The sequence below is a fragment of the Homalodisca vitripennis genome, chromosome 3 (assembly GCF_021130785.1).
Source record: "Homalodisca vitripennis isolate AUS2020 chromosome 3, UT_GWSS_2.1, whole genome shotgun sequence".
Lineage (NCBI taxonomy): Eukaryota > Metazoa > Arthropoda > Insecta > Hemiptera > Cicadellidae > Homalodisca > Homalodisca vitripennis.
This window is the reverse complement of record NC_060209.1, coordinates 140,369,979-140,386,242: the sequence shown is the minus strand read 5'-3', so window position 1 is coordinate 140,386,242 and position 16,264 is coordinate 140,369,979. Positions and strand designations below refer to the sequence as shown.

Here is a 16,264-nt window from a genome sequence, read left to right as displayed (position 1 = left end):
ATAAATCCGTCCAAAACGCCGGTGGTTAGTAGCGAAACTCCAATAATGACGGTGATAAGAGATGTTAAGGTGAGTATGGAAAAGCCCTGAGGTTGTAGGTCAAACGAGATTCTTGATCTCGTACGCTTGTGAGATGCATGAATAAGTGAGCGTACATTCATGTCATTTAGTGGTCTCTGATATACCAATATCCTTTTAATGTTACAATCAGTTGATGAACCTCAAGGTTACAAAACAAACCAGTTTATTGGTGGGTACAAAAGCGGTAGCATAATTATATATACAAATTATAACTTCATTTTCTACAGAAATTTTGTAGCTTTTAGACTTTATATTAGTTGGAAATTGTCGCGGCCTTCAATGGTATAAGATTATATGAAAGTAATTTAGAGTGACATTCAAAGATTCTAGACATACTTAAAATATTTGTGAATATAACATGATTGGAGTGGTTTTTACATTCTATGGATTTTAAATGTACGTAGGCACGCTCTTAGTGTAATTTTATTATATGCGAGCACGTTTATATGGCATATTCAAGCCAGAGGACAAATTAAAACTTTTTGCCGTATAAAAATTTTCAAAATAACATTTAATTTGAGTAAAGCACTTCAGAAATATTAAATGCTTCGCCTCTGATTACTTGAGACAATTGGGAACGAGAATTGGTTTAATGTGGAATGTTTAGACAACATTTTATTTTAATCAATTCTCATATATTTTTGTCCACAAAATCCGATTTTCACTTTTGCGTGGATATAATGTGTAATTGCTGTAAATTCCACAATTTTTAAAACATTATTAAAACAGCACATAAAATCGCTTTATTCGTCGAAAAACAATTTCACAAAAAACTGGGTAAATAGCTATTTATTAATTATTACCACAGATAGAGACAACGATGAATTAATTCATAAGGGCAGTTTAAAACGATTGTTGTGACTAGTATCACATAAAGCCATGTATGTTACGGAAAATCATTAAATGAAGTCACAACAGTATTCACAATGTTTCACAATTAAAGACTGCTCGTTAATTCTGACAAAGTATATTTAGCTATCAAGAGTGCATGGTTGAAACTGAATTTTAACATGGACAGATAGTGCAAGGCATGTTACAGATCACTTCAGTCTCCGTTCTGGAATTATTTTATGAATTATTTCTGCCATAGGCTGACGTTGTGAACTACTTTTCTGCAAAATAAAACGGATTTGAGCTTTAAATTAGCTGACTTTTGATACAGCTCTTCAATATCCTTGAAAACTATTATTAGCCTTTGTGTTAGGGTATGTTCCCTAATATTTAAGTTCCAATTCAGATTATATGAAAATATTTTGTTTTGTTAGGTTTGGGATTCGTGTTGGACTCTGTATTTCGTAATATATTAGGTATTGATGATTCGGTTATTGAAATTAATCAATCAATTTCTTTGATTTCAGATACCCTTGCTGGGCATTGTATTATGCTTTGTCCAGAGTGCTTTCCCTTCAGGCATCACTTCCACGTCAGTGTCAATTTCCTCAACCGGTCATAAGCCCTTCGTCTATAACTACTCAAACGGCCCAGCCCACTCAACTGCTATCGCTGGTGCATACCAAACTAATGGGCAGTATCTTCAATCAATATCTTCTATCAGACCAAAAAGGGAAGAAAGATTCTTTTACAGGGACTCTTTCAATAACGATTTCAATGACATTTTTAATTCTAATCTAGATTACGTTCCTTCAGAAACGAAAAGCCAAAGAGTTTATGGCTTACCACCGCAGCTTGCTCCTCCAGCGCCACCAGCGCCACCACCACCTCCCCCACCGCCACCTCCTCCTTCATCATCGCAAGCGCCAATAAAGGTATATCCTTTACCATACAAACCTTCATTACCTGCCCCACCACCAGCACTTCCAAATTCTCTTCCAGCACTTCCGCCGACCCAAAAAAAACCTATTAAAGTTTACCCTGTACCTTATAGACCAAAGTTTCCTGCCCCTCCTCCACCGTCATCCCAACCACAATCTCAACTTTCACAACCTCACAAGGTTTATGGGGTGCCATCGCAACCTGCTCCTCCTCCACCACCACCCCCTCCCCCGCCACCACCACCCCCACCTCCGCCGCCACCACCGCCACCACCGCCACCCCCACCTCCTCCACCTCCTCCTCCTCCTCCTCCATCACAATTAAAACCACATGCTATTTATGGAGTCCCATCTCAATATGCGCCTCCGCCTCCGCCGCCGCCACCACCACCACCACCACCACCACCACCACCACCGCCACCTCCACCACCACCGCCACCGCCACCACCACCGCCACCGCCACCCCCACCGCCACCGCCACCACCACCCCCACCCCCACCTCCTCCTTCACAATTAAAACCACATGCTGTTTATGGAGTCCCATCGCAATATGCTCCACCCCCTCCACCACCACCACCACCTCCTCCTCCTCCACCGCCGCCACCGCCACCACCGCCACCACCGCCACCACCGCCACCACCGCCACCTAGACGTCCTTCGGCACCACACCATGCTTACGGTGTACCGATAAATTTAGCAGGCATACCACCACCTCCACCACTAGAGATTACTTCTGAAGAACTTAATAAAGGATCTGGCAATCTTGAAGGATTTCAACAGTTCGCACCAGCTCCTGGATCTACTTTTGAAAATGCTATATTTGTGCCAGCTCCAATTCCCAATCTACCGGAAGGAGTAGGGCTTGCACCTCCGCCTCCTTCGGAGTTTGGATTTTTACCTCCGGAAGGTGCGCTACTAGCACCACCTGCATTCTCAGGAAGTAGTTTACTTCCGACTCCAAGGCAGACTGGAAAGGAAAATGTGTAGTTAAAAAGTCATATATTAATATTTATTATACCTGTTCCTAAAGTTGTTATAAGTCATGAGTTTTAAAGTTACCAAAACGTTTCTTATGTGTGTGTTCTTTTATTTTCCCCCAAAACATTTTACTTTCCCTCCTGTAACATTAAAAAACAAAGTTATTGAACAATTGAATTGCTATTTACTTCACAAAGACTATAACAGAGTACTACATATTTTTTGTGACCAAACGAGCAATCTTTTGTCTCGTTATCTATTATGAGTTAAGTATCTTAAAAAGGTATCGAAAAGTTGTTTGCTAACTAACTGACCTATTCTAAATATTTTAAAATTTATCAATATGGTTTATATTCATAATGAGTTCAAAAGGTACTATTAGAATGTATAAGTATATTGAATCCCAATATACTTAATGATTATTGGTTAAGTTTTTGTTAAAAGTCTGCAGAAAGTGTTTTAAATACTACTTGTGATTAGTTTCAATATATATGGTCATTTTCTTGGGCTTATTTTATTTATTGTCAGTTTGCGAGGAAGTCTATATAACACTTTAGTGGCAAACTGTGAATTACATTGCCATTCGTTTAACATAATACAAATGGGTAGGCCATTGAATATTAGCCGAAATTAAAGTTTATGCATGGATTTTGAAACGTAGGATTTCTAGTCAATTTTGACGGAAGGGACGCATGAAAATTTCATTATTATGCCTGGGTAGACGTAGTAGCTGCCTAAAACCATTTAATGAGTATGAGAATGAGATTTAAAATATTCCATTTAAAATCTCACAACTGTATTTTTAATCCACCACTATTTAGTTGGTGGGCTGGCTTAAAGTTGATAAAGTTGGGTTATGTCAGCTAATACAAAATTTAGAAGTTACAAAAGTTATGTTGAATTGGAAGACTGTTTATGAATTTTAAAGAAAAAAAAACACATACATATAAAATGTTTTTTATGGTTACCTTAGATATGATGAAATACTAACGAACTTGTTTCAAGCAAATGTCAATGAAATATTACTATTATGCAATGGGTTTATAGGAATTGCTTACGATATAAAATTCTTTTTTCGGCCTGTTTAGGAGATACTACTAATAAAATTTCTAATTTATGTTTCTGTTCATACCATTCTTAGAATAAATTCATCAGAACATAAGTGGTTCTCTATTGTACCTAGCTTTGTAATGGCTGCCTTGCATCTTGGTTTAGAGCAGAACTCTGACACTAAAACGTAGGTTCATAAAATATGTAATGTGGGTTACAACCACATTACATATTTTATGAACCAAACAGTTTTGTAACCAAACAGAACAGTAATTCTGTTTGGTTTAATTTAAAATAGTTGAAATGAAACTCAATGAATTCAATAAACAAGAAGATGTTAATGTTATGGGACTGGTTTATTTTACGGTGAATTAAAGTAAAGAATACCTTATTTTACCAGATAAATTTAGGGCTAAGAAGTTCTCTCTAATACTTACTTAACCTATTACCAAAATATTAATGAACATGCTAATCATGATTTTACTTACTAGATCTACTGTGTTGACCATGTTATTAATTTTATTCACAGTATAAAATACCTATTTAATAGTTTTGGTTGTTTAATTCAACACAATTTCACAAAATATTCTCTTTTTGTTTTCAGACAAGGCTAAGGTATAATGCGATATATAATTAGTAGATTTGTTGATTAATAAATTTCTTTTAGTTATCATTCCTTCTCTAATTTACGTATAGTGGTTAGGTTAACTCAAAATCCAAGCAAGGTATAAAACCTAGTAATCAAATTTAAATACATATTTTTTATTATCTACTTCTCTTCATGCGTGACCTAGGAGATTTATGTAGGCCTACTGATTATAAAGAAGTATATGCCGTAGAATGAAAATTGACGGAAGAACATTCAAGTATAGTGTACAAGTAATGTGAAAGCGAAAAGTGTTTTTTTTTAATACTAAAAAATTTATAGTAAAGAATTTTTGTAATATTTCAATATGGTTATGATTTATTCATTACCATGTTCTCATTCAAGTTTTATTATTATGCGGGAAAAGAAAGTAACTCACGCATTCTATAGCAATAGGAGAAACCTAATTGAAGGTTGGTACAAAGGAATAAGATAGTTTTCAATAAAACATTTTGTTTAATTACCTCGAACAGAATTTATTCAATGCAACAGAAAACCGTCATGAGACTAAAACATAACAGCTATTAAATTGTCAGTCAGTGAGTTCAGTATGACTGTGTTGGAACTGTATGGGTCTATCATAAAATCGGAAAGGACTGAAATGAAGGGATAGTATCCAAAAACCCTATCGTACATTTAACAAACCAGAGTATTAATTTTGGGAGTCAATGAAATACTAGACTAAGTTCAATCCCTGAACCACTGGATCTTGCAATTTCATCTTCTAAAGGTCATATGATTGCTTACTCGTGGTTATTCAAAACAGCTGAGATATTAGGAGCATAGTTAATAAGAGGGAGTTTTATGAGAAGAAAATACCAAGAAGCTGCAATTTCCGAGCTACTCTTTAATGCCATCGACTCTTTGGTCCTTAGGAATTAACCACAGGTTTGAAGCTGCCGAGTGAAGAATCCATGACGTCTAGTGGAAACATTGTACTCCTGGCCAATTTTAGGATGCAGATCTTCTTTTTTAAGAAGAGCTCAATCGTTTTCTTTTTCTTAATTTGCAGCCTCATGTGCTACTGGCCAGTGCGAAATTCTTATCAAAAAAAATAATGGGGCGCAGTCAGTGCAGTAAAATATCGACACTACTGATAAAATGTGTTGTACTCGTATATCCAAGTCCTAAAAACATTAAACGCAGTAATCAAGACGTAAGAGGTCTTAGAAATTGTAGTTTCTATTATTAAAGTTGAGAAATATATATGTCGATGACCACTAAATCTAGGATTTTCCAAAAGCCGAAAGACTCGAATCAATTCGGATTTTAAATCGTACTTTTGGTGGATCCAAATGTCTTGTTTTCCTTTATAATAAGGACTTCTTAGTTAGAGAATCGCAGTTTTATTCCTTCTTTTAGTGAAGATCCTTTTTTTCAATTACTTTTATAATTAATTTTGTAGGTAAATATTGAACTGAATACAGACATGTATATTTCGAGGTGTTTTTATGGTGCTAACACAGCTTCCAAGGAAACAAAAAATGCAAACTTCCAGAGAAATCATGGTTTCGGATTAAAAAAAGATACAATGGACATACAAAGTGGATGGTGCATTCGAATGGTTGATCTAAAAATTATTTATAAACATCATTCTTGAATATTCCAATTAACTACATTCCTAAAAAAGTAATGTTCAAAGACATTTTGGGACGTGTGAAGACTTTTATAGCAAAATAATGCTAGTCATATTTATAGGGGCTTGAATTTACTCGAGGTAAAGAAATCCACTAATAGTTGCTTAAGTATTTATTACGCTTAATTTTAGTATTATAACTGACTAAATCAAACAGTGTAGAAAAAATGCTGCATTATTTTGAAAAAAAATTATAGATGAATTTTTGAAGTAAAGTTGACATTCATATATAACTTTCTTTCATAATAAACATTACCATACAATTATTGTTTTCTTCTTCCAAACCGTCATCTTCGCTTCTCTTTCTTTAACCATCTCTCTCAGTAGTAAAAACATTCTAGTAATAATGACTTTTATATATAACCCAATTTTAAGTTTTAGTAGTTAAAATAATGTTTTACTCAGAAAAGTTTTCGAACACAAATATATAATGTCACTTAAAGATCAGACTGCGATTGATGGTTAAAGAAAGAGAAGCGAAGATGACGGTTTGGAAGAAAAAAAACAATAATTTTATGGTAATGTTTATTACGAAAGAAAGAGCGATGGAATAAAAACAAATATTATTTGAATAACAACCACACGATTAAGCCTTAACATTTCACAACCCATATAAACAATAAGTCTAGATGAAAGTCTAGGGGCTTCACTTTATCAGTCTATTGCACTCCATGCTCTCATGGTGCAGTACTCCTTCGTAAGAAATGAAGCGTGTGAATTAAATGAGTCTGAGCGCTGGTCTGTGGTTTTCATAGCGTATATCACTGGTGCATTGATTACCAATCACTCGACCCTTAGAGTACAAATACATAGACGCGACGTTATGCGACGCTACGAAAATATCAAATGCAGTGAACATATGGATGTTTATCACATACATAGGATATGCATGCCACGTCCACATGTTGCTTTTCGCTGTGGATGTTTTTATTCCATATGTTTACTTACATTTGACAGTATTGTACTGCGTCACTGGCTGTGTATTCGTAACCATCTGTCCACTCTAAGCATGTCTGCTTCTTGTTGGCTGGGCGTTAGCGAAATATATCACATGAGGGGAGACCTAATTTTTGTAGTCTATCTGTATGTCTGTCGCACGATGTACTATTCAGAACGAACTGATCTATAGAATTATAGCAGATAGATAAAGCTTAATTCATGCATAAACAACATCGAGTTCATTGATGGTGGATGTCACTGCACGGTATTCAGCTGAGCAGTAGTGAAAATAATTATACTACTCTTATGTTTAAAAGTTATGGTAACAATGAAATCAGATGTTATGTATATACATTCATAAACAGAGTACGATCGAGTAGTGGCGACGTTTTAACATGTGCCATAGTAACACTAGTAGCCCGATGAAACGAGGTACAGATTTGAAATTTTCCATGCAACACTAGCTAAACTTTTAACAACAAATGGGTTGCCATTTTCCTACCTGATTTGCTGAGAATTAGCGAAGCTTGTCACTGGAGAGGCTACAAAAATTCGATTTCTGTCTGTCTGTCCATACTATATAGAAAAGATTTACCTATACACTTGAAATTGTCCATGAAGCTTTACTTCTACATCAGGAAAACTGAGTTGATGATTGTGCTTGTCACTCCACGGGATGAGCGTTTGAGAATATTTTACGAAATTAAGCATAAACATGATGGAAACGAGCTAATAACAGTATGATGATATTTTTAAACAAACTCAGTACTTAAAAATATATCATATTTCATATTGACACTAGCCTAACTATCACAGGATAATTTTAGGTTGACTTTGTGTGTAAAATTTTGTTATTTGAAACCTTATATGAAACCCAATTTAATAAAATAAATGTAAATGTATCAGATGTCAAGTCATATCCGGGATTTTAATAAAATGATTCCAGAGGGTCAACGTTAGTGAACTCACTTGCACAATTTTAGATGCGCTTATGAATGACATTATGTATTCTGTGGTCTTTGACTTTTCCAATCCAAACACTTGTGATTTATATTTCAAAATTTATTGATCATAATAATATTATAAGATATATTTATTCCTAATTATTTATAGTAGTACATTTGTTTAAATGTAAGAACACTATTAATTTATATTTTCATATTAAAAACTACTACTCCAGATGATTTTAATTCCTCTACAATGGACTCAATCGCTGCGTCAACTGCTGCCTAGTATTCTGTTGTTCCTATTGATAACTTGTTAACCAATAACAACAGTGGTCACAGTTATCACCCCTGTGTTGTGGTGGGGCGGCGAGGAGAGGCTACTGGAGCAGCTGCGTCTCGTCCTTGTCTCCTAGTGTTTGTCGTCTACCGTACACTTTCCCTCTTTACTAATGTTATATATAGATGCCATCATCTTATAAGATAATAGAATTAACAGTGCTTCACCGATATAGCAGATATGAGGGTAAGCTGCCTACTTTACCTTAATACTTTGGCGCGTCCATAAGTTTTGATACGGTGATAATGAACTGTCATGTTAGCCGTACTCATGAACACCCGCAACTCTTAATACGAAACTTTGTTTTAATTTTCTTTACTCGCACTATGAACGTTCATTAATACATTTATGTACTCTAAGAACACATACTTAGTATGTAAAAAAAACTCTATTGAACGCGAAACTGTATGATTTTCTCTATTTACTCAAACTTTCTAAGAATATATAATGTTTAGATAATTGTAAAAGTAACAAATAATTTGTAATTTTTAATCTTAATATTTAATCTTTTATTAATTTATCTTACCTTACGTCCTAAATATTAAGTAAATAATTAAGAAACTGAAATATACAGCTATTCTCATTTAATGTACATAATTGTTTCTGAGGTATATTGCAACATGTTCCCGGTAATTGAAAATATTACCATAAGAAATTTAAGCAACCATATGTATGGTAATTTCTTGATTTAATTTTAAATTCTCTTTTGAAGAGTTACTTAAAGACGAATGAAATGAATGATACAGTAACCCATCAAATTGAACGTGAAAAACTATTAAACTTGTTCAATCTTTCCCAAAGATTATGGCAAACTTATAAATGAACTAATAAATTATTCTTTTATAAATTAATAGATTTATAACTAACTTTTTAACTATTAAAAGACCTATTAAAGACTATTAAAGTTGTCAGATTGTTAAAATAAAACATACTACAAATGATTTTAGAAGCTCAGGTCCAAAATTCTTTAATCAGGTCTGAATGTAAGCCTTTCTTAGATCAAAAAGTACCAAAACTATCAAGTTAACTACAAACTAACTATTAGAACTTCAATAACAGCAGTTACATTATAATTTATATTTTTATTTATGTTTTTAGACTTATAAAGGAAATAAATTAAAAATTATAATTTCCTATTTTTGTCAATATCAACGAAAATGGGCACCGGTTTGGCGCTTCTCAACCAAACTGCAATTTGAAAATTTTGTGACTAAATATCTTGTGAACCGATTAAGATCAAATTATTGTTCAAGATACAAGTGTACTATTTTTTAATATTTAATTTTATAATTATGTAAAAAACGTATTATTTAGTTACCATGTTAACTTTTTTTGAAACAAATCGCATTAGTCTCGTTACGGGATTTAAAATCTTTATCTTGGGCATTTAATGTTTAATGCTATTTAAAACGTTTAATTTTTAACACAGATTTAATTGGGCAGGTTTTGTTAATTTAACATGGACGACAACTGCTCGCTTAGACGCGCAAACCACCAGATAACAACACAGTCTTGTATAACCATTTTTTCTTAATCGGATGACAAGTGTCTGAATTACAAATTTTCAAAATTTAGGTTTGGTTCAAAAGCATCAAAAACCGGTTTGTTGTTGTTAGCGATATAAAAACTGGAAGCTTTTGTTTATAAATTATTTGCTTTATATTTGTAAACTTAGCTATAGAAATAAACAAGCTAATGTTTAACGTAACTCTTGTTATTGTGGATTTACTAGTCACTCGTATATGTTCGGTTAACTTGACAACTCGTATAACTATACATCGGAGAGTAGAAATAAACAAGCTAATGTTTAACGTAACTCTTGTTATTGTGGATTTACTAGTTACTCGTATATGTTCGGTTAACTTGACAACTCGTATAACTATACATCGGAGAGTAGAAATCAAATTAACTTGGGTATTTTTTATTACAGGTATTGCTTCCCCTGGCTTTTGTTTGCTTTACATACAGCAAGGAGAGTTACTTCATAGGGCAAAATTTCAATTTCAAACTAACTGCGGAGCGCTCAGGTCCCCCGAAGGGCGCGCAGTTTGCACCCATCCCTGTGGTTAATCTTCCCTTCTCAAACAAATTCTCTTCTCGCCCTCTCAAGGGCCGGCCTCCACCACCTCCACCTCCACCACCAAAAACCACACGTAGACCTACCCAACGGCCTAGACCCACTTCTACCACGACCTCCAGCCCCATCGCTCCACCACCCCCTCCGGTACCTTTACCCGTAAACCAAGAACTTCCCCAGGTGTCCGAAGGCTCAGCAGTTCCCAATCTTCCACCAAACGTTACGGTGGTCACCCCCGCCACGGAAATACGGCCTGATTTGGAAACAGTGGCAACCAGCCCTCCACCACCCCCCACCACTACACCGAGAACCAACGACTCTGCTCCAGCTCTTTCCCAAAGATCCTGGCAAAACGAGGATGGAAGCTATTATTTTGAGTGAGTGTACGTTATGAAAACAAGTTAATATACTAATGTGTTCGATATAATATATAATAATATAAAATATAATAATGTTTAAAAGCCTAATATTCATTGGATAATGAAGATATACAACGGTAACTGAATGAAGACCGTACCAACCTCATTTTGCGTAGTTCTGAAAATCCACCTATATCCGATTATACACCTACATACGTTTACGCAATGCAAAATAATGGTTAATTGAAAGAATATATTTTATTTAAGTGAAGTCCTTACAATAGCGCACAAACCTGGATAAGTTTTAAATTTTGACATCCCATAAATTTCACTTTTGTATAGGAATTTTTTGATATTTAAAAAATGTAACGTCTATTTTCTAAAAAAAATAAAACACACTCTTTATCATATAATTTTAACTGGAGGTGAATGTTATAGGAATTCACGTCATGGTCCAGATCACAATAGGTAGACTTTATGTTACAACTTTTAACTACTAGGGGCATCGCACGACATCTTCAACGTCGAAGGACTTTGCCTCCTTAGAGGAATTACTTATGTGTAGTTTGATGTAACCCTATAATATTTTTCAAACGGAGATAGGCATGTAATATTAGATTATTTATGATAATATCATTTCACTGTTCATGGTTAAGAGGGTCAGAGATTAAAATCAAATTGTATCTGCCTTTTTATATTAGGTTTGTACGAGCAGGAGCATTCCTTGTACGAATGAACTATAATTTCTACGCCACTGTAGAACTTATCTTGTTGTCCAGATAATGGCATATGTATATGTACGTAGGTCTCGGAAACCTATTCGAACAAAAGTGTATACTTTCAGACTTTGTGATATAATTCTAGTCTATGATGTTTCCATTGTCGTAGTTGAGTTTTCCTCGTTGTCACGATAGAATATGTATACACAAGTAGAGCCTACCATAAGAAAAAAGGAAATTTATACCGGCCGTTTACGTTTATTTTTTGTCTAATGTACTTTATGTATGGTGCCACAGTTGAATTTGCCATGTTTATCCGATCATGAAAATACATTACTATGTAAGTCTCGGAATCAAAATTTAGATCGAAAAGCGTCTAATTCCGTCTATTATTGTCTACTTCTTGTTTAAGGCATATTTGGTACTATGTCCTATTTCGCTATGTTGCCCTAATAAACCAAACACTCGTGTATACGTAGGCCTTAAAAGATTACTTGAATCCAAAAGAATCTACTTTCGATATAAAAACAAGAGAAGAATCTTCTTACTAAGTTCATGCAATATTTCAATATAATGCATTATCATATGATTTTCGTGATAGAAGTTTTACAGTTTTTGTTATAAGGTCAAGAAAAGAATGGCTTAATGATGCATGTAATACCCCATTCTTCTGATTCTATAGTAAGTCACTGTAAAAATGTCAATAAAACCATCCAGTTTCGAGTAACTTCCGTAATAAACCATCCAGTTTCGAGTAACTTACGTAATAAACCATCCAGTTTCGAGTAACTTACGTAATAAACAATCACAGTGATACTCGTTACGGTGGGTTTTATAACGGAGATAATACTAGTATTTACAAAATATTTAAATGGTTATAATAAATCACTGGCGCAATCTGTAGTAAAATTTAAATATTTTCGATCCACATTACGTATACTATTTTCTAAAACTGAAATGCAAACAAGTGTTTCGGCTGAATGTTTTAACAGTTTGTTTAGTGTAAATTAAATTTAGACTATGTTCTATGAAAGTTATGATTGCTTTCTCGAATTCTAAAATCTCCCGGAAATCTTTTCTACATGATTCTTTATAAAACCCTTCATAGAACTTCAACGAATATATTTAAAATATAATTTGCCGCATTGGTCCAGCCGTTCTATGGTGGGAGATGGGTGAGGAAGCCATTTAGTGACAATTTTATATTATATAAAAGTATTTTGTGCGTGAAAAATTTATAATCTGAAAACATTCTTTGTATAGCTATTTATTTAATTTTTTGGCCAAAAATATTATAATTAGTTTGTATAATAGTTTTAGCATCAATTTACGAGCGTGTTTTGTGACATTAAGTTAGAACCTACGTTTATTATTGCAAATTACGAGCAATTAAATAATATAATGTTCACGCATTATTATTACTTGAAACTTTAAAGTATACAAGAGTTTATGTAAAAATGAATGTTTGCTTAGCTATTTTGTAAATATTTTTCTGGAAAGCATTATTTACACAAACAGAATATAATTTAAAGATTAAAAGTCCATCTTAAATACTTCCATAGTATAGTCTACAGTCTTGCAAAAGGTTTTCAGACAAAACAAACGGCTCAGTGAAAGGCAAAACAACAAGTAGTTATTAATAGTCCATTAAAGTCTTTCACTCCCATCTGATGTCTGGGACCAAAACAAATCCTATAACGGGATTTTCCAGTAAAGACCAATCATGGATGTTTATAAAGAGATCAATATTATAGTTTCTTATTATTTAAATGATAGTCATATCAGCTACTTTATCCAAATTACAACTACGATCTCTGATATACGTTGACATTTACCGTGTTAAATGATGCTGTTTCCCTTTCCTTACTCAAGGTTGAACTAAATTATAGGTGAATGGAAATGTGACTGGAACTAAAGAAAAAAAAATAGCTCTTGAAATTTGTATTATGACAATTAGTTTAATTATATTATGGATGCTTGATTAACTTCACTACCTATGACAACTTTGTATTGTTACTTGTTTATCCCTGAATACTACGATAAAATCTTGTGGAACAAGCTCTAAACGTACGTCATAGTTGACATGCTAAATGTAATAATATATTTCAGAGCCTAATAATGCTACTAATACAAAAAAAGCTACAATAAGTTTGATTGTAATCAATAGGAAATGTTTATTGACGGTTTGCACTTTTTTATGTTATCGTATACCTCTCAACAAAATATAAATAACTTATAAAAAGAAACGTTGCTCTATTTGTCTCATCATGGGAATTATTAAACTATCATGATCTATGATGCCTCATAGTTCACATACAACTAATTGAATAATTTGGAAGGCAGCCATCCGAAGTATAAACGTTGTGTAAACATAAACATTTGAAGTTTCTCAATATTTATAAAACGATTTTGTATATTTTGTAGCATAACCGAGATGAAAATGTTATACAAATGTGATTTGCTGCCGTATTGAAATTTTTTGTTTGTTGTTGAAGTGTAGAATATATACGTATCTCATATAAATACGATAAGGATAATATATTTTGCATATATTGGTCTCAATAAATGGAGTGCCAATGTTTACAGTAGGTGCAAGCTTTATTTTGGAGCTAATAGTGAAAGCTTAGTAAATAACTGAACTATATATCCCAAATATTAAGTTAGTTTTAAGTAATAAATGGAATAATTTTCTTATATCATCTTGTAGTGGAAATAATTGTTATAATACATACGGAATGGATTAAGTATTAACTGACAACAATCATTCATTGCTTATGTAATAGTAAAACTAGTAATTCCATTGACTTTGTACTGTATCAAATCTGCCAGTTATTTCGTTTGCTAAAATTCTCGCAAAGGCCAGTGAATCACGAGGACGGTGAGAATAAGGCTTAATAGGGCTTCTACTTCTCATTTTATTTAAACAAAAATAAAATAAAAATATTATATGAAGACGGCCAAAAAATTAATCTTAAGCAAAGGTTGAGTTGCCAATTGCTTTAAAGTATTTAAAAAAATGATAATTTAAAAACCTTTTATAACTGTAAACGTAGATGTGGAGTTGCATAATAAAAACTGAGCCAATATTACATTTCTAAGCCTGTTCCATAATCAATGGATCACAGATAATACGTAATAATACTATTATTATATAATGGATCAAGGCGGTATTACTATAAAACGGCTATTATTGTCGTTACGGTCAGTAGAATATTCTATGCTTTTATTACTATATAATAAATGATATATTTTACTTCCCAGCATATAAATGTCTAAAGTTATAAGTCAACTAATTTTTCAACAAACACATATCTCTGTTACCAATTAAATATTTAAAAAAGATGCCTGTCAAATAACTGTGTTCATTTTACAGTTTCCAGGCAGCGAACTCGATCAAACGAGCAGAACAAGGATTTTTCAAAAACGATGAAGACCAGATAAATCCTATTCATGTGAAGTCAGGGATGTATTCCTTCACGAGTCCTGAGGGAGTTCCCTTCAGAGTGGACTATGTTGCGGACGAGAGAGGCTACAGGAGCTATATTCGGTTTACTTAGGCTGAAAATGCATTCATCTATGTTAATTTATATAAATATTTATAATTTGCATTTGTCCATTAGTAGTTTTTATGTCAAAAATTAAAAACATTTAATTGTACTTATCCTTTTGATAACATAACATGGACCATCTCTGTCCTTAGCAAGCTTTTATACTTGTATATAATGATTAAACACAATGGCTTACTTGAACACCATTTTAGAGAAATTTACGAAGATAACCTTTGCGAGAGTAGTAAAAAATTTAATTAATTTTCTAGATAATTAAATATTTTGTATTAACATCTCTCTTTCTACTATCGCATTACCTTAACAATCAAAGATAATGCTCTCTCTCTGTTACGGGATGATTGAGCATGGTCCTATCTTGATTGTATTTAGGTTAGATTTAAATATGGAAATGCCCTAAGTAAGTCTAAGTTATCATTTAACAAGCGCAATTTTTCAACATTAATTGTCCTAAGCCATGCTGAGTAATATTTTCAAAAGAAGTCTTCAATAAACTAAAAGAGAAACTCTGAACTCCAGAATATAACTTTAGAAAGGAATCTCTTTTTCTCAGGTCTGTAAAACAAAGGAAAGTGCTTGAGGTATCTCAACTAAACTGTCCATATTTTAATAATCAATCCAAGAAGGTAATTTTGTCGTTCCTGGAGAATATTTTAACTATCGTAAAAACTAATATACAGTGTGGTATTGTGTCACAAAATCTGATTTATTGTATCACAGTTGACAATTAATTGTAACAGTAATCACCCCTATCGAGAGAGAAACCCCACTTATTAGACACTAGATATTAATTAGACCAAATTGATTAGGGTTATGTTAATGTTACAAATATATTATACAAAATATTGATCCATAATTTAGTTACTAAACTTTCTCTTAACGTAGTGAAGTAGAACCTTGTTTATGGCCGAAAGACGTCAAAGAAATAAAGGCACACAATAGAAAAAAGAATCTATATAAGGGAAGAAACGATTGATAGCTGTCCACAATAACCCGTTTATTTCTATATAATACAATATTTATTTTTAAATATATTGTCTACGATTTGTGGAAGTTATACGAATATAGTCTCCCGATACTATTTGGTTTCCATAATATTATCTTTTCCCTTGAGAAAGCACAAATTTTACATCACACCTCACATGCAGTTGCATCAC

At 33.3% G+C, this 16,264-nt stretch overlaps 2 protein-coding genes across 2 annotated transcripts; both read left to right on the top strand.

Moving 5' to 3' along the window:
- Positions 1–45: 45 nt before the first annotated feature.
- LOC124358381 (formin-like protein 20) lies at positions 46–8,462 on the top strand. The gene is made up of 3 exons (XM_046810681.1): positions 46–69; positions 1,440–2,760; positions 8,380–8,462. Exons 1-3 carry the CDS (start codon positions 46–48, stop codon positions 8,460–8,462), a joined length of 1,428 nt encoding a protein of 475 aa, XP_046666637.1.
- A 104-nt stretch (positions 8,463–8,566) lies between these two features.
- Positions 8,567–15,098, top strand: LOC124358379 (endocuticle structural glycoprotein SgAbd-1-like). The gene is made up of 3 exons (XM_046810680.1): positions 8,567–8,572; positions 10,317–10,840; positions 14,915–15,098. The coding sequence occupies exons 1-3, from the start codon at positions 8,567–8,569 to the stop codon at positions 15,096–15,098; spliced, it is 714 nt and encodes a 237-aa protein (XP_046666636.1).
- Positions 15,099–16,264: the final 1,166 nt, after the last annotated feature.